Raw genomic sequence first — 18,758 nt, forward strand, 5'->3', positions numbered from 1 at the left:
TGTGGGTTTGAGCTGCTGGCCTTTGAAATGGCAGCACAATTCCTTGCTCACTAGGCCATCAGAGCTCCCTAAAGTCTTAATGTTGTTGTATGCCATTGAGTCAGAACCAATGCATAGCTGACCTTAGTAGAACATTAAAAAACATTTTTTTAAAAGGGTAGAGCAAAGGTCCACATAAAAGTACATTATTCACACCCACCCAAGGTTTGATGACTGCTTTCTGTTAAGATTCCAACCAACAACACTCTATGGAGCAGTTCTATAGTGACACGTGAGATTTCTATGAGTCAGAAACAATTAAATGGCAATTTTTAAAAATGGTAGGCCAAGTAAAAAGAACAAATCCTTCCCAATGTGGTTCCACTATTATGCTCCTATATGCTCTTTTATCACATGAACAGTATTTTTGCAGACTGTGTCATGTGGAGAAGTAATAGTTACCCCTGAACAAAGGGAAGCGTCAAAAAAGTGGAAGTCTCTTTTCCTTGTCCCCTTTCATCAAGTAGAGGAGATTCATTCATTTACACAGACTTTAACATGGAACATACTCCCTAACTCCCAAGCTTATAAGAAGCCCTTTATTTTCTCTAGGAAAGAGCAATGTCCTGGAGATCATCCCTCACACCTGGTGGTGCAGAGGGCATTTGGGTCAGTGAGTGTCATTAAGACTGATTCACTTACCCAAGACAGTCAGAGTTGCATTTGCAGAAATACTGCCTGCACTGTTTTGAGCTGTACAGCTATAAACCCCAATGTCTTCTATTTTCACGTCCACAATAAAGAACACGTCGTCTTCTGGCATCACGTGCATGCGCCGCTCCCTGGCGGCAGGGAAGTCCGTGCCCCCGTCCTTCTGCCAGGCGATCTGAGGGGCTGGGTGCCCCACCGCAGCACATTCCAGGCGAGCCATGGCACCAGCACGGATGGTGAGGTCCATAGGCATCTTGGTGAATGAAGGAAGCACTGCAATCAAAGAAGTAAGGAGTTAATGCAACAGATCATCAAAGGCTCAGTTTTAGTCCTTTCTTAAGAAAAAAAAATTACTACAGTATGGTAAGGTTAGTTATTTCTCATTTAAGAACAATGCAACCTGAGTGATGGAGAGCGTCCTCATCAAGTTTTACAGCCAGCAGAACTGAGAGTCAGGATGACTCCTAACTCCCGAGACATGAGGATCCCAGATTTGAGGCCCTTCCACACCTTTCAGGTCATTTTTTTGTTCCTTTGCTCATTAACTGAAGATCTCAGGCAAATCGCTCACTCCATGATTTTTTTTTTCTTAAGGGTTTTGTTTTGGTTTTTTTAGTTCTTTCCCCTCTAATAGGAAACGTAGGTTGTGCAGTCTTAAGGGAGTAGTGCTACAACCCAAAGGTGGGACCTCTCTGGAAGTTTGAATCCACCATAATTCTCTGTGAGAAAAAGATTGGCAATCTCCTCTCCTACCATATATAAACTCCAAGAACTGTTGGAGTGTCAGGTACAAGTTAGTTCTGATTCAACAGTCAAGAGCTGAGTTTCCCCTCTGAAACCCAAAGACACTAGATGTGTATTTTGCCCCATGATTTTACATTCAAAACTGTGCCAAGACTCGGCAATTATTTGTTGAGTTCATGAATGAACTTCTCCAAAATCTCAGATCCTGGCAAAGACAGATGACTAAATGCTAATGCACTGGCAGTCCCTGGGTTTTCAATGAGATTCGTTTCCGTGTATTTAATAATTTGTAGCTAAGTCAGACAGAGTACATGTGGTTCTTATTCCCAGCCTTATTTTAGTGCAAAAATAAGCTCAAAGACTTTGCAATGTTTTAAAAGATGTACATGCAGCAAGTCCAGGTGACTGTGATGAAGACTTTGTTGCAAGGTGGAGCTGGTTCAATCATTTCAAAGGGGGAACAAATCTACATAAAATTAAAGGACTCTAAGTCCAAAGGGCTATTGTCTGTAAGTCCAACATCTGTTAACTGAGGACAGTCTGTGGTAAAAGTTCCTTTGTAAAGCAAATGATGATAGACTTTCCCTAATATTTGTTACCACTGATTTCATCCTATAGGACATATTAGAATTATCCCATTGGGATTCCTAGGCTAATCATTGTGGAAGCAGACTCCTGAGTTTTTTCTAGTGGAGAACCTCTCATGGGTCTGAGCCATTGAGTGTTGGGTTAGCATCTGTGTGTTTTAGCCTTTGTATTACCAGGGCTCCTCTTATTAACATTAGATAACATCTACTGATTATTACTGTACTCTAGGTATCCTTCTAAATCCTTCACACACATTATCAGATGCTCATAATAACCCTATGAAGATATTATTCTTTTTACAGTTAGAAAGATGTAGACATGGAGGTGCTGAGATAGAAGCAATTTGCTGAGAGTAACAGAGCTATAAGCAGGACTGATAGGATTCAAAACCAGATCTCTGAATTAAAGGTAGTGAGCTTTTAAGAAGAATCCTCATAGCATCCTACCTCTCACCCCAACACCTCCAGTCCCAGCATGAGGCTGTATACCACTGTCCAGTTGAGTCTGGTTCAAAGCAGTGATCCATTGGGTTTCTGGAGCTATTTATTTGGGAAAAATTTTCCCATTTTTTATTCATGGAGCCACTGGTGGATTTGAACTGTCAACTTTTTGGTTAGAAGCCCAGAGTGTCACATTACAAACTCCCACACCGTAAAACTTGTCTGCTTCATCACTGTGCTGTATGTGAGGTTGAGCTCTTGTTTTCAACATAATAATGGCTTACTTAGATTCAGATGGCTAAGAATCTTAATTTTGTGGAGCAGGAGGTGGGGAAAGAGAAAGGTTGAGAAATAAGAGCTAAGTGGAGAGAGGGTAGGAAGGAAGAAAACCAAATGCTATCACTAAAAATTTTCTCTAAATGCAAACAGAAAAGTCAGATCACATACTATTTACGGTAAGCTTGGCTTTCACAGAATAGGATGAACCAAAGTGATTGGAAATGACACACTGATATTTCCCTTCACTGGTAAATTCCACGTTGCGCAGCCGAAGAATGGTGGTGTACTCCATCACCTCGCCAACGTGGGCCCGGAGGTGTGCATAATTTTCCATTTCAGCATCGTGCAGTAGTTCATTGTCTTTTTTCCAAGCAAAAGTCATCGGGGAATCACTGCTACTGGCAGCCGAGCAGATAAAACTCAAATTGGAACCTTTTATTGCCGACTGTGTTTCTGGCTGAACTGTGATCTGGGGTTTTGGAAAATCATCTGTTCAAAGGAGAGGGAAGGAGAGAAAAACAATGTTAAGGCTCAAAAGTCCAAATGCTGCTCAAATGTGGACACAAAGAAACTCAAAACAAACAACAGCTTAGGTTTTACCCTTTGTGTATGTTTTACAGATGGACTAGCTGCCTTGCTATTGAAATGATACCACAGGAGGGTATGCTGGTAAAGCAATTCATTCATTTAACATAAATACTGAGACCTACTTATCAACTAGGGTTACCTGAGAGGAGACTGTCAAACACTTGAGGCAACTGATTAGGAAACTTCCAGCCTTCTGTATCACCTTTGACTCTTACCTTAAAGAACTTCTATTTGCAGTATATTCTCCAAAAAGAAAATGAAAAACCAAACCAGCTGCTGTCACTTTGACTCTGACTCATGGCGACCTCATGATAATTCAGAGAAAACTATGCCACTCAGGGTTTTCAATAGCTGTCAATGAGGACTAAATAGCCAGGCCTTTCTTCTTAGTCACCTCTGGATAGACCTGACTTGCCAATTTTGGGGTTACCAGCTGAGAGTTTTAACTATTTGCAACCAGAGATTCCTTCACAAATAAAGAACAGCCAAATAAAAAATCTAATGCTGTTAATCATTATCACTAAATACAGTTGTTTTCTTTTTGATTGCTGTTGAGTCTGAATTAGCTAACTTTCAAGTGGGTTTTCGGAGGCTGTAAATTGCAAGCAAGAAGACTGCCCAGCAATCTCCCTTCCCACTGGTGGATACAACCAGCCAGAGGTGTAGTCTTTGCCTTAGCAATGCAATTACCAACAACTACACCATCAAAAGTCCCTAAAAAAGGCCATTAATTGGGAAAAAGAATCTTTATAGGAATCCCATTCTGATAATATCACTAATCAGAAAGAGACTTTTTTTTTTACTTGACCAAACTAAATAATCTTAAGCAAGACTACTTGAAGAATGGTAGTTTAGGTAGGGGAAAACAAACAAAAACTTGGAGCAAAATAAAAGTTTATCTCCAAAACCGTGAGAAGATGGCTCTGGACTAGAGTCTGAGTAACCAATCAATCAAATTGCTGCACTATATCCTCAGAGCTACATTATAATTAGAGCTAAGCAACTATTTCATTGGAAGTAGTTATTTTTGGTTCTCTGTTACTGTTTCAAAAAGTTACCTTTTGAACTTCCTTTCCTCAGAGGCAGTCTGAACCCATAAAGAAACATTTAGACCTCCCAAAATAACGTGTGTGTGTGTGTGTGTGTGTGTGTGTGTGTGTGAGAGAGAGAGAGAGAGAGAGAGAGAGAGAGAGAGAGGAAGAGAGGAAGAGAGGGAAGGAGAGAGGTGGGAGAGAGAACACAAACTGGTAGTAGTGTTGTTGGGGGGAGGCTCCAATAACTAATGCTGCTAATTTTCAATGCCATGCTTAAATACTGTAATCAAGATAGTTTCTTTTTATGTACAATTATTCTAAAATTCTCATCCAGGGAATCAATGTTCTGATTCACAGGGGAGAAAGTGAAAATTTATGGATGCCGCAGAGCCACCTCTGAGTAATAAAGACTCCATTTCTTGTGACTAGAGGATTGTGAAACAAGACAGACCATGGAAGGAAATCGTTCAGGCCCTGAAAGCCAAATGCTAAAACCTTATTCATATCCAAAAGCTACAACGGTTTTATTTCCAGAAACTACTGGCTCTGGTGAAGGTTGTAACTTAGCAAAATCAAGTTTTCTTTCACTTGACCAAACTAAACAATCCTGGGCAAAGTGGTCCTAGGTAAAATTGTAAATGCCAATGCTAAGGGAAGCTTCTGTGATATCATCATGCACATTTATTTTTACAAAGGTCTTCACAGCAGCTAATGGCAAACATCAGTGGTACGAAGTGGTCACAGACTCTGCTGGGGAGATGAACATTTATTTGCTTTATGATCCCAATCTGCTACTAAACAGTTATACAGACTTTGAATAAACAGAATCCTATGTAAACTCTGCCTGAAACTGAGAGATTCTTAAATGCTAAAATAATGTATATTATTTAGGATAGACTCAAACCTTCAATTATTTGTAATGTCCCACTTGCCAACTGCTAATTTTTTTAGCTTATACATCATTAATTAATATTCTCTTTGTAGTCCATGCAAATGGCATTTGCACAGGATTTACTTGTATCCCTTATAGAACTCATGTAGGTCCCCCAAAACTCTCTGAGTTGTGAAGAGTAAGTAGCAGAATATCCACTCCACAGACACAGAGACTGGGATTGAGGAAATTTAAATTAAATACAGAGAGGATATGTCACTATGTTGAACCCACCAGCTGTTCAATGTGAGGAACACATGGCAATCTGTGTTAACCTAAACAGCCCTGGAAATCCTATGGGGGAGGGCGTGTTCTACTTTGTCCTACAAAGTCACTAGGAGTCAGCATCAGTTAAACAGCAACATTTCTGTTGTCTTTGTTAGTTGTTAGAGAGGATGGGACTTTCCTTCAATTCTCCCAAAACCCAGCATCATTTTCTCTTCACCTGATGCCAAAACAAAGACAAAGAAAGTTTAGCAAACTTTCTTTCCTACATGTACAATTAAAACAATCTGTGCACCACAGATCCATTTTGATCTTTCTCCACAGAAACTTAACACTTATTAAGAAAACACAAATCTATTCAAAACTGTATTTGGGCAAACAGGAGGGGAGGAAGAAGAATGCGTAAAATGAAAGGGCAATAGTGACACTCACCACACACAAAGCCATCCGGGCTAACAGCAAAAATACTTCTTCCTTTTAGCAGCTGAGGATGGGCACAACTGGCATTTACAAAGCTCTGAAAGTTGTTCTCCGCCACCCACTGTGGGAGCCATTTTAGTTGGCAATCACACAAAAGGCTTGATGTATTTAAATGCCTGAGGAGAGTAATTACATTCAATTTGTTTTGTATGAAATACAGATTTTTACAAGTAAACTAAACTCAAGTAAATATTAACAGAGCGATGGATTTGGAAACCAAATACACATATCCCATGTAACTAATACTCTATCTTCTGTCTTACAAATGAGCCCTACTAGCATAATGGTGAAGCAGTGAATTGGCTGCTAATCAAGGGTCATGCGTTCAAAAGCACCAGCCTTTCAGCAGTGCCAAAGACCTGATTATCTGCTCCTGTAAAGGTCACAGGAAATCCACTGTGGCATTTATATTCAATATTATGGGTCACAATCAACATGACACCAACACAACACTGTCTTAAAATAGAAAATATGTAACAAGTATGGCAATATTATGCTACAGAAAAAGAAGTTCTTATGTGGCAAATAAAGTGAGCTGCCAATGAGTTGATGACAACTCTGGTGACCTCATGCATCACAGAAGTGTGTTCCAGAAGGTTTCTAATTTTTTTGAAGCAGATCTCCAGGTTTTTCCTCTTAGGCACCTCTCAGAGGATTCAACACGTCTTCTATTTCTGTTAGAAGTGGAACATATTAACTACAGCAGCCAGGAACTTAAGAGAATAAATAATAAGCTCCTTTTGTTTTCTGGTAGATAACTTAAGTAATAATCTAAGTATCACACTCCATGTTGGAGTTTCTCCTCCATATGTTATTTTAAAATCTTGGAAAACAAAGGAAAGCTTACAGTTGTTGAAGATTCTTCATTTGTGAAAATGCATTGCCTTGTAATGACATGATTGCATTGTTGCTCAGGTCCCTGGGGAAGAAGAAGATTAAAAAAAAAAACAACAAACAACCAAATCAAATACATCAAAATAAGATATGGCCATTGCATCCTGACGCAGAATTCAGGTCCGTATTATCCACTCTATTCACCCAACAGTCTATGCTCAACGTGCATGAATGAGGCAAGCCCAGAAACCATTACGATGCATTTGTATCAAAGACAGATTTTCTTATGCATGAGAGAGAAGATCTATGTTCTGCTTTACTATTTTATTGTAGTTCCCAAATACCTACCATTAGTAACTTTTAAGTACACAAATAAAACTCTTCATAAAAATGCTTTTATGCATATTTATCTATCCTTAATTAACAGAGCCTCTTCTAGCATGTACGATGGGTAAAATGATTGATGTGTATTGCTGTATTTATTCCTCACAAACCCCCAAAATGTAGTACTAGTACTTTGCTAAGCTTGAAAGATGCAGATAGTATTTTAACTCCTAAAGTTAAGCTCTTGACCACTAGACTATTCTATCCCACAACTCATCACTGTAAACCCTACAAAAGTGTTTAGATAAGACGGACTTAAGACTAATAAACCAACCTTCTTCTGACAGCCCACTTGGTAATGAGAGAATATTCTAGGCTGATTTTATTTTCAACTAGTACTTACAAAAAAGTCTGAATTAAAGTACTCTGTACTGTGATGATCACAAAAGGGATTTGGATTGACACAAATGGCAACAGAAGAAAAGAATGAATTTGCTGGAATACTGCGAAAGAACAGGTTGGGAGCGTTCACATAAGTTTAGAAAAAGGAAGCAGCGTTTAATACTCCATTGATCTATTCACTAATTCCATTCTCTCAGAAATGGAGTGGACCAGACAACAGATACTTTTGGTTAGTTTTATTCTTGAAAATAATGCTTCAATTAGTACAGAATACTGATCTGTCTTTCCAAAACTGTTTTGCAGAATTATTTTACTGTTATTCTGTGCTCCTGTATTATCAGTACTACTGCAATCCACATCTCCCTCAAAGTATCATCAGAAAGCAACAGCAAAGTGGAATTTATCAATAGAAGCCAAATCTTACATTCAATACACAGCACAAACAACAAGTCAAATGTGTATTTGAAATTGTTACTTTTGTCCAAATTAATAATGAAATAAAGTATTAGGTTAGATTAACTAATTGAATAAAATGTTTTACTACAAAGAATCCTTAACTAAGTCTGAGTAGACATTCTACATTATCGGCATAGTTACAGTGTATAAGAATATACTCATGGTTATATGTAACTGGTTAGTTCCATTAGTCAAACAGGGTGCTCTTGTAGATTTTTTTTTCCCCTCCTACCATGCATTGGCCTAGTGGTAAGATCCTGCACTGTAATCCAAAAGACATGTGGTTTGGATCTACCAGATACTCTGCAAGGATAGGCAATCTCCTCATATGCAAATTGTCATTGTTGTTAGGTGTCACCAAGTTGAGTATGACCCATAGTGACCCTATGAACAACAGATCTGAACCTGGTTCTATCCTGAGCCATCCTCACCCTTGCTGACACATGAGCGCCCATGGCAGCAGTCATTGTGTCAATCCACCTGAGTGGACATGAAGAGTTTTCCTTTCCTCAGCCTCTCCAAGAATGATGTCCCTGTAGAAAGAACAGCCTCACCTAGCAACATGCCTGAAGTGTGTGAGATGAAGCTTTATCCTCTTTGCCTCTAATAAGCACTCTGGCTGCATTTTCTCTGAGACATATTTGTTTGTTCTTTTGGTAGTCCTTGGGCTATTCAGTACTCTTCTCAATAACACAGCTCAAAGATGTCAATTCTTCTAACATCGTTATTCACTGTCAAGCTCTCAGATGCATAGCAACTTGACTGGAAAGACTATGGTCTGAATCAGACATGCCTTAGTCTTCAAACTGATATTACTGCTCCTCAATAAGTTGAAGAGGTCCCTTACTACAGACTTTCCTAGTGCAATACGTCTCGTGCAATTTACTGCCTCCCAAAATCCGCTGGAGAGTCAGCTGTGGGTAAGCTCCAACTTGATGGCAAGCACAACAAGGCTGACTAGCTTTGCTCCTCTAATGGCTAAAAGTTTCTGAGTTTCTAAACTCAGTGTAGGATTTACTGCAGGTGACAACAGAGTCTTATAGGCAAGAGATTGTGTGATGCAGAACATCAAGAAAGCACACAGGCTCTGCTGGCTCTAGTCTTGCTTCTGCCAGTTGTTAACTATCCAGTGGACTTCAGTACCTCAGCTTCTTCAGTTAAAAATAAGGTTCATAATAATAATTATTAAACAGTTACCCTGTGAGGCTTAAATGAGACAATATATATGGGACATATTGGTAATCAATAAATGCTAATTCTTATCTTTTTAAAATTAAATCTATCACCATTTCAAGAATACTACTAGAAGGAAGTCTAGTAATGAGAAGGTACAATGCTCATAAATGAATTAAAGGAAAACTTATGCCCATATGCCCATATGCTTCCACAGAGATATGGGTAGATAACAGAGAGATTTCTAAATATAATTTATGGTACTGAAAAGATGTCCACAAAATTACCTCTTCTACTTTCTCTTTCATCATGCATAAATGGGCAACCAGTTTAGATATTATTGAGGTAATTCAATTCTAGCTACTTACAAGTGTTCTAATGCATCCAAACCAGTGAAGGCTTTTTTGGTGATAGATCTAATCCGGTTTCCCTGGAGCATTCTGGGAGGAACAAAAATTAAGTTAGAACAATTGATAATATTCTTTTGGGGAAAAAGGGGCATATATGCAAAAGAATACTTTTCTAAATCATTTATAAACAAGCCTGGTTTCTTTAACTAAAACCCGTAAAACATGCATCTATGTCATCTATTTCCGTTGTATAAGGTAGCATGATTTTCAAAGCATATAATAAAGAACACAGCTAATGCAAGTAATTCAAATATTACTCTGATGGTTCAATTAAATTAATAATTTTCCCAGTCTTCACTTATTGTTCCAGAGCTACAACAAATAACAGCTGTTTAGAGTGGAGTGGGTCTCTTTATTCTCCCTCACCAGGGGTACATCTATCTTCCACAGGGCTCTCGAGTGATAGAGATCTCAATTTGAGAATCAATGGTTTAAGACACATAATTTGGCTACATGTGAAGTCCTATGATAGCTAGATATAATTATGTTTTATTCTGGATACTTGGAACCTACTGCAGTATAATAAATAGAGAGTAAATCGCCTCATTTTCAATGAGTAGAAGGTAAAGCAGAAGCTTTCAAAATGTTCAAAAGGTGCCCAATACCATGATCATCCCTAAAAGTCCAAGCATCAAAATAAGTTTAAAATTATTATTGAGATGTTAAAATAGGTTAAGCAGAATGAAATGCTGATTAACATTTTCATTCAAGAAAGAAAAGCCAACTGATGGACATCTTGTCTAACCGCACTCACCTGGCAGTGGGTAGCAATCAGATAATGTCCCTATTACTATATCCGTCAGGATGCCAAAGTGTGGAACTGGTTTCTGTTAAGATACATTTAGTCTAGGTCAAAGAGGGAGCCAAATGATGCGGCAATGCACATACTCACAGCTGCCTCAGTTTGTCAAGCCCAGAGAAGGCACCATTCATGTCTTCAATAGTCCAGGAAATTTCATTGTTCTTCAGATCCCTAATTAAACAAATGAATGCTATTGAACTAGAAGTAGGTGCTTACCAACATCAAGAGCTTTCTCTCTGAAGTTATGATCATAAATCTAAGACCACTACCCTGAGAGCCTGTACTGTGTAATGAACTCCTCGTTTCCCCCTTCATCTCCTCTCTGCTCAAACAACAGAACATTTCTTACTGCTCCAATGTACCTTTGCCATGCTCCACCTCCTAACATTTTAAATATTTAATCAGAATTAGTAGAGTTGGGCAACATATGACCAATTTAATTTCCTTATCACTCACTGTCATCAAGCGAGTCGAAACTGACTTCTGGTTGACCCTCCAGCAGATTTTCAAAGCTATACAAACTGTACGACAGAAAAAGTCCCATCTTTCTCTCCGGAAGCCACTAGGAGATTCTAACCACCAGAGAAGCACAGGCTTCAGGTGAGCAGCATAGCTTCTATGAACTATACTACAAGAGCTAATTTTCTCTATCAATATGACTCAATTCTGAAAGACTTGAAAAGTCTGAAAAATACATCACCCTCTAAAGCCAGTCCCAACCACAAAGGAGGCATGTGCCAAAGCATACAGGGTGTCTTTCAATTATGTAATGCTTCAAATGGTGGGCAGGCAAAGTCTCTGACAGCGCAAAACTCAAAAGCCCATTGCACAACATTAAATTATCATTTGAGACATTGCTCACAGGTCAATTAATTCACTCTCCCCTAGGACAAGAGACCTGCTCCTGGATATATCTGGTATTACAAACAAGCGTCTTCCTTTGCTAGCCTTTGTAGATCCTTTTTCTTTGGGTGATTTTTTTTTTTGAATCTGCATTTAAACATAAGAAAAAAAATTCAGGAACATAAAATTGTTTTCTTCTCAAGCAGTTAGTGACTTCCTGAATATGCTGAGGGCACACTATAATTACCAAAACAATCCGATCACTGTCCTGTTTAATCCTTTTTAGACTCACATATGGATAAAATGGACCTATTTTAATCAAACTGATCTGGGAAAGATTAAGACACTACTTCTGAGGCTATATGCATTTCCTTCACAACAAAGGAAATGTGCTTCGAGGAAAGTGGGCACATTTAAGAGCCAATTAGGTTCATGTACAGAGAGCAAAACGTGTCACTTACAAAGTCTTTAAACTGGAAAGTCCCCGGAAGGCACAATCAGCAATGTAGCTGACTTTGTTGTTCCCAATGTGCAGTGTAGTTAGTACGCTCAGGCCAAGAAAGCTGGAATCGTCCAACCTTGATAAGTGATTGAAAGTCAGGTCCCTGTGGAGGGGGAAAAATTAATAGCTTCTATTTTTAATTCAATACGGTGATTTGGGTTCTAGAAAACAAGTCACCTGCCATGATCTGATGGCACCTGGTCTGAATCCACTAGCAACTCTGCTAGAGAAGGATCGGCAATCTCCTCCCTTGCAATTATACTGCCTCTGAAAACCCACGTGAGGATCAGCTACTAATTGGTTCTGACTTGAGGGTACATAACAACATTATTTTTAAATACTGTGCTTAAGAGATTGGTGGTGTGGTCGGTTTGCCAGCTAACAGGAAAGGGGTTCAAAACTGCAAGTTACTCCTTAGGAGAAACATGTGGCAATCTGTTTTAGTAAAGATTTACAGTCTGGGGATCTCCATCGGGCAGTATTACTCTATTCAATGGAGTCTTTGGGTTTGAGTAGACTCAGTATCAGTGTCTCTGGGCCCTCTTAACAATGCTCAGGTCAATATTATTCCTAATCCACAGAGAGTTTCAGACAATGATTCTCTGGTAGTTCAAATCCACTAGTGGCTCCAAGGGAGAAAGATGGGCAATCTCCTCTCTTTCAATTTACAGCCCTGGAAACCCAACAGAAGGTCACTGATGAGTCAGTTCATACTCAACAGCAACGGGTTTTAAGAGTAATTAAAACAAGATGCATTCTCTTTACTGAACATATCCCGGCACTGCTTCAGTCAAAGTTGCCACAGAACTGAAACGGCAGAGTGGGCTTCAACTTGCCACGACAAAAATATGACTAAGTTGCTTGTGGTGAACAAAACGAAAGAAAAAAACCTGCTGTCACCTTGGAAACTTTGTTATGAAAATTTCACAGATCAATGGTAAGAAGCTCATGCTCTGGCATGATTCCTCTCAAACCTGAGGAAAATAAAAGGCAACTCACAGCTCACTGAGTTTCTGGCAGAACTCCCAGGCATCAGGGCTGATCCTGTTGATGGCATTTTGGCTGAGATGAAGTTCCTGCAGCATCAGCAAGCCGTAAAGCCAGCCTTTGGTAATCTCTGTTAGGTTGTTATGGTCCAGCTGCCTACATTTACAACAGGAACCAACACCAGGATCAAAAGTTTATTATCACGTCTCTTCAAAGTGCACAAACAATTACAAGCTACTGCATACTCTTATCGTTACTAGACATTTTGCTCTGATTCTATGAAAACATCAGCAAAACATGCCATGGGCTTCTAAATCCTCAAGCACCATTATGCGAAACAAAATCCAATATTAAATTATAAATAGCATTCTGAATTATGACATTTGAACCCAGGATTGCAAACCAGAGTCACAAAACTTTCACGGAGCCTTCTAAGATCATACCACCTGGTAAGTGGCATGCCACACTTAGTACCAAGTGCTAAGTCACACTTACAGGACCTCCATGCTGCTTAGTCCCCAGAAAGCTCCATCCATTAGTTTTGTTACTCCATTTCTTTGCATTTTCAGAGACTTCAGAGCACCTAGCCCTTGGAATGTGAGTCCATCGACGTTTTTAATCTTGTTTCGGTTCAGTTCACTGCATTGGATATTACAGGTAAACAATTTAGAAAACAAATTTTGGAGAGAGTTATAAAATGTGACACTACTAATATATATAGTTAAAGCAGCCAGAGTTACATTAAAGAGAATGCTTCAGGTTTCTTAACATTTTTACTGAGAAAAGGTTTTCTTTTACTAGCGCTGAGTGAAGTTTTTACTCGAAATATGAGATTTACTTTTAGAACAATTAAAATGCTGAATCTTGACTGTTGTTTAATTGTGAACCTAACCAACTGGCAGCATCAGGATGGATGGTGAAGAGATTGAGATTGTTCACAGCTTTAGTTTGCTCGTCTCCACGGTCAACACTCTTGGCACCAGTAGCCAGGAAATTAAAAGGTACATTACCCTGGGAAAGTCTGATGTTAGGGACCTCTCCAAAGTACTGAAGAGCAATGGTGTCTCTCTGGAGACTAAGATGCGTCTGATACAGGCCATGGTCTTTGCAATCACTTGTTATGCATCAGAGTTGGACAATGACTAAGGAGGATAGAAATGACTAAGAAGGATAGAAGGAGGATTGATGCCTTTGAGCTGTGGTGCTGGAGAAGATTATTGAGGGTCCCATGGACTGCTAGGAGAACAAACAGATTCATCCTGGAAAGGGTTAAACTGTGCAGCTCCTTGGAGGCAAGGATTCTGAGACTCTGTCTAATATCCTTTGGACATGTAAGGAGAGGTCCTTGGAGAAGGACATTACGCTTGGGAGGGTGGAGGGACAGTGCAGGATGGGAAGGCCCTCTATGAGGTGGATTGATTCAGTGACTGGGGTAATTAGGATGGGTGTATCAGAGACTCTGCAATTGGCACAGAACAGAGTTTAGGGCTGCTATGAGTCGCTATGAGTCGCAAGCGACTTGACACGACATAACAACAACAACAGTGTTTGCTTGTTAAAAAAGTAAACTGAATTAAGCCTTGTTTTTAAACGATCCAGAATGAGAACACTAAATTGTACAATAAAATATGAGCTCTTTCCAGGAGCAGGGTCATCAAGTTCATCCCCCAAGTATAGGATCTGCCTAAAAAGTAGGCTTTTATCTTTCATGAATCTTTTTACATTGAATGTTTATTTGTTTGTTTGTTTTTCTTGAAAGAAACCTTAAAGCATAAACCTCTGGTTCACAATGGAATGATCTGGGGAGTTTTAAAAACTACTGTGGCCTGGATCCTAACCTCAGAGGTTCTAATATAATCAGCTGAGGGTGTGGTCTGGGCATTGAGATTTTAAAAGCTCCCCAACTGTCGGCAATGTGCAGCCAAGGCTGAAAATACACCATCACAGGGGCCTGTTCACAGGTCATTCCACCATTGTTAACGAGACAGTTCTTTACAGCCACTTAAGCTATCAGAGCCTCCTGGAGTTGTTGGTCTTATTCTCACAAACCACAGCTGCTGAGAGTCCCCATGATTTCTCCCACGCCACAATGGAGTCTTTGTTAGGAGGCTGTTCAGCGATTACACTGGGCACTCTTCCAATAACAGCCTAACTTGTCTTGGTGGAGCCTGTACCAGATAACTTTTAAGGTTCTTTCTTTCCAGTTCAGAGATTCTACAGCCCCAGCTCTCAAAGGCAATGAAGCCTCTTCTTTAAACTCCTCCTGCTTCAAGACGTGAGGAAATAGGTAAGAGGTATTTACTTACAGGTGCTGCAGTTGGGGGAGTTTAAACATCTTGGGTGGGATAGTCGAGAGTCGATTCCTGTTCAGCTTGAGGACCAGGAGTGTGCTGGCCAAACTGTCAAAGCAACCAGCTTCCATGGCTGTGACTCGATTGCTATTGATATACCTGTTGAAAATTTGAAAATGAGCTCCTTCCTTCTGGTCTCCTTGGAAACTCAGAGTATAGGGAGTCTCTGTACGACAAAGAATCTCCAGAGCCATTATTTATAATGAACACTTAAAATAATTACAGTTTAGGACCTACAGTTCAATACTGATTATGACTAACATATACTGATTGATGGGGAAAGATTTAGTGGAATGTTTGAGGATTTTTTTTATTATTATTATTTCAAGTGCTAGGGCTATCTATATATTTTTATTGAATATCTTTATTAACAGGAAGCTTTGGTGGCCCAGTCCATAGGGGTTGAGCTCTTAACCCAAAGGCCACACCCTTCTGGCAGCTCCAATTTAACAACAGCTCTTTGGCACAAAGATGGGCAATTTCCTCCCATGCAATTTACAGCTTCGGAAAACCTGCAAATTGGAAGGTAAGCTATGAGTCCATTCCAGCTTGACAGCAATGAGAGAGACATTTATTACTAAAACACTAGAGTGGTTTAATTTTAGTGATTTTCTGAAAAGGAGTGCTGGTGACTCATGCAGTACTTTTTAGCTGTTAAAAGACAAAGTTTTTATAAACCAAGTGTATACAAATACAATCTAGACTGTGTTTATTTGGGCTGATAGCAGGCAAAGCAGAAAGCAATAAAACTGCTACATTTTGATTCTACCAGCAGTGAAAAAGGCTGGCTGTGCAATCTTTTAAAAATATTTCTTACTGATATGCATACAATAATTTGCATTGTGTTTCACTCATGTGCACTGTTGGGGTTTCTTTTCACTCCTCTCCCGCCACCCATCAAACTCAGCCCCCCCATGATTTCCCCACTCTCAGGCCCTGCCCCCTCCCCTTCCTTCCTGGGATACCATACACTCTTACTGGTTATCCTTCTGCTTTTACAATAATGGTCTTATACAGTATTTGTTCCTATGTGCCTGAGTTAATTCATTCAGCATAATGCTCTCTAGCCTCTACCACGTTATATGTCTGTGAAATCTTTTCACAATAACATCATCCTTTCATTCTTGTTGTTATGTTGTCAAGTAGCTCAGACTCATACATGTAACATAAAAAAGAAAACCTTGCTTTCTTGCATCACACTCTAAATCATCACCACGCTTGAGCTTACTGGTGTGGTCAGTATTTTCCAGATATATGGCAATTTCTATTAAAAACAAAACAAAACAAAACACATCACTCACAGATACTTGAGTTGTAGGGGTGGAAATGCCACTTTAAGTGATGAGATATTATTGTTGCTCAGGTCCAAAGTTTCGAGGGATTGGAATTGTTTCAGCTGTTCGGGTACTATTTCAATAATTCTGTTTCCGGCCCTGGAATTTGAAGACAGCGCAGATAATAGGGTTAATGTTATCAAACAACGATATGATAGCAGGAAAACATTTTCCATTCCGACCTTATTCCTTGGAATAGGGAAAAACCTATCTAAAAGAACTTTTAAGTGTTAAACAGCTAGATGAGAGATCCTTTAATTTTACCTTAAACCAAACTAGATGCCATGAAGCTGATTCTGAATCACAGTGACCCAGCATGTGCCAGAATGGAACTGTACTCCACAGAACTGTCAGTGCTGCTTTTGCTGAAGTAGGTTAGTGGCCTTTTTTCCCAAAGCTTTTTGGAGAAACTGAACCTGCAACTTTTTTTTTTAATAGAGACTTGCATAAAATAGTAACTCATACTATTAGACTATGGGGGGTAAATGGTTTAATAGTTGTGGCCATCTAAATGCTAGGCACTTAAGGAGAATGGTTTGACTGGCTAAGTTGTTTTTGTTGGTGGCTGGTTTTTCGTCTGATATTATTAAACGGTACGTGAACTGGTACATAATTATTCGCTCACATGTTCATCCTTCTTGATTTCTAGTCTATCTCCCATCTGTCTTGTAAAGTAAGGTAAGCACCAAGAGAGCTCACTTTTCATTTCATAAATGGCAGCTTTCAGTGCATGGCCACCACCTTCAAAACCAGTGAGCAGGCTTCTGAGCTTTGAAAATCACAAAACTATTACAAACAAACTATTATAGAAGGTGCAATCCAAAGGAGTCAGTAGATTAGACTGTTATTATTGTTATGTGCCATCAAGTCGCCTGTGACCCATAGCAACTTTATGTATGGGAGCTCTGAACCCTTTCCTGTCCTGAGTCAGTCTAATTCTGACACATCAGCCCTCATCGCCCCAGTTACTATATCAATCCATCTCATCCGGGGTCTCCGTCTCCTGCGCTGTCCCTCCACCCTCCCAAGCATGATGTCCTTCTCCAAAGACCAGTCTCTCCTGGCCATGTGCCCAAAGTATGTGAGAGTTTTAAAATCCTAGCCTCCAAGAAAGAGATTAATCTATTTTCAAATTAACAGTTGTTGTTAGGTGCAGTTAAGTTGAGTATGACTCAGAGTGACTATATGAAGAACGTATCTTAACCTTGTCCTATCTTGTGGCATCCTCACAATCTCTGACACAGCCCACAGATGCAGCTACTGTGTCCATCCACCTGGCTGAGGGCTTTTAATGCTTTACTCACCACTGAACTCTGTCCTCTAATAAGGCAACCACTGACCACACATAGCTATTTAAAGTTAATTAAAATTAAGTCTAACTGAAAATTCTTTCCACAGTCACATTAGCAACATTCCAAAGACTCAATATACACCTAGGGCTAGTGGCTATCACACTTGACAGTGTACACACAGAACAATGCCACAACTATGGAACGTTCTATTGGTTCGGTACTAAGCTACCCAAAAGCACATAGTCAGAATCCACCAGAAAGTCCAAGGGAGAAAGAGGTGCAGTCACGTCCTGTGTGAGCCACTGTCTCTGTAAACCTGCTGGAGGGGTCAGGTATGAGTTGTTTTTGATTCAGTGCTACACATCATCATCATCATCATCATCATCATCAATAACAACAAAGATGGAAGAGAAAGTACCCCAGAAAAGCCAAGTCAAAGCACTTAAAACAACCATCAAGGGGAGGGGGGCTGGTGCCATGTCTGGCCATGAAGGTGGTTAAGAAGCAGCCCCTGAAACAGCCCAAGAAGCAGACCAAGGAGATGGACGAGGAAGATAAGGCTTTAAAGCAGAAATAAAAAGAAGAACAGAAGAAACTCGAGGAGCCAAAAGCAAAGGCCACAGGCAAAGGTCCTCTGGCCACAGGTGAAATTAAGAAATCTGGCAAAAAAATAAGACTGAGGCAATGATGAACCTTACTTCCATTCCTTTTGAAAACATATGGATTCTCTGCTATAACACCTGTTGCCACCTGTGGTTAAAATGAAGTGTTGTCTTGGAGCCTATTGTACATTTAAGAAGAAACTTGTAAAACAGTGCAGAAGAAGCAGCCCTATGATCTCCAGTTCTCACTCAGCCATTCCGATCTTAGCTGTGCAGTCAGAGTAAACACAATCTAGAATCCTGTCAGAATCACCTCTTCATTCTTTGTTATGCCCAGAATTCTGTACCATCTGAAATTAAACCAACTGATTTGGGGGGGGGGGGCGAAGCCATCAATACTACTGCTACCAAGAAAAAAATTAACATTGACCCAGCAATTCCACTACT

At 39.7% G+C, this 18,758-nt stretch overlaps 1 protein-coding gene across 1 annotated transcript in view; it reads right to left on the reverse strand.

Moving 5' to 3' along the window:
• Window positions 1–18,758, reverse strand: part of LRIG3 (leucine-rich repeats and immunoglobulin-like domains 3) — a 68,863-nt gene that overhangs the window by 10,572 nt on the left and 39,533 nt on the right. The window contains exons 4-14 of the mRNA XM_006886036.1: window positions 16,385–16,516; window positions 15,039–15,182; window positions 13,228–13,371; window positions 12,745–12,888; window positions 11,705–11,848; window positions 10,491–10,571; window positions 9,557–9,628; window positions 6,847–6,918; window positions 5,952–6,115; window positions 2,910–3,230; window positions 682–963 (exon numbers count right to left, since the gene is read on the reverse strand). Coding sequence (XP_006886098.1) covers window positions 682–963; window positions 2,910–3,230; window positions 5,952–6,115; window positions 6,847–6,918; window positions 9,557–9,628; window positions 10,491–10,571; window positions 11,705–11,848; window positions 12,745–12,888; window positions 13,228–13,371; window positions 15,039–15,182; window positions 16,385–16,516 — 1,700 coding nt within the window. The remainder of the gene's footprint in view (window positions 1–681; window positions 964–2,909; window positions 3,231–5,951; window positions 6,116–6,846; window positions 6,919–9,556; window positions 9,629–10,490; window positions 10,572–11,704; window positions 11,849–12,744; window positions 12,889–13,227; window positions 13,372–15,038; window positions 15,183–16,384; window positions 16,517–18,758) is intronic.

This window comes from Elephantulus edwardii, unplaced genomic scaffold, assembly GCF_000299155.1.
Source record: "Elephantulus edwardii isolate Elephantulus edwardi_28Jun2011 unplaced genomic scaffold, EleEdw1.0 scaffold00047, whole genome shotgun sequence".
Classification (NCBI taxonomy): Eukaryota; Metazoa; Chordata; class Mammalia; order Macroscelidea; family Macroscelididae; genus Elephantulus; species Elephantulus edwardii.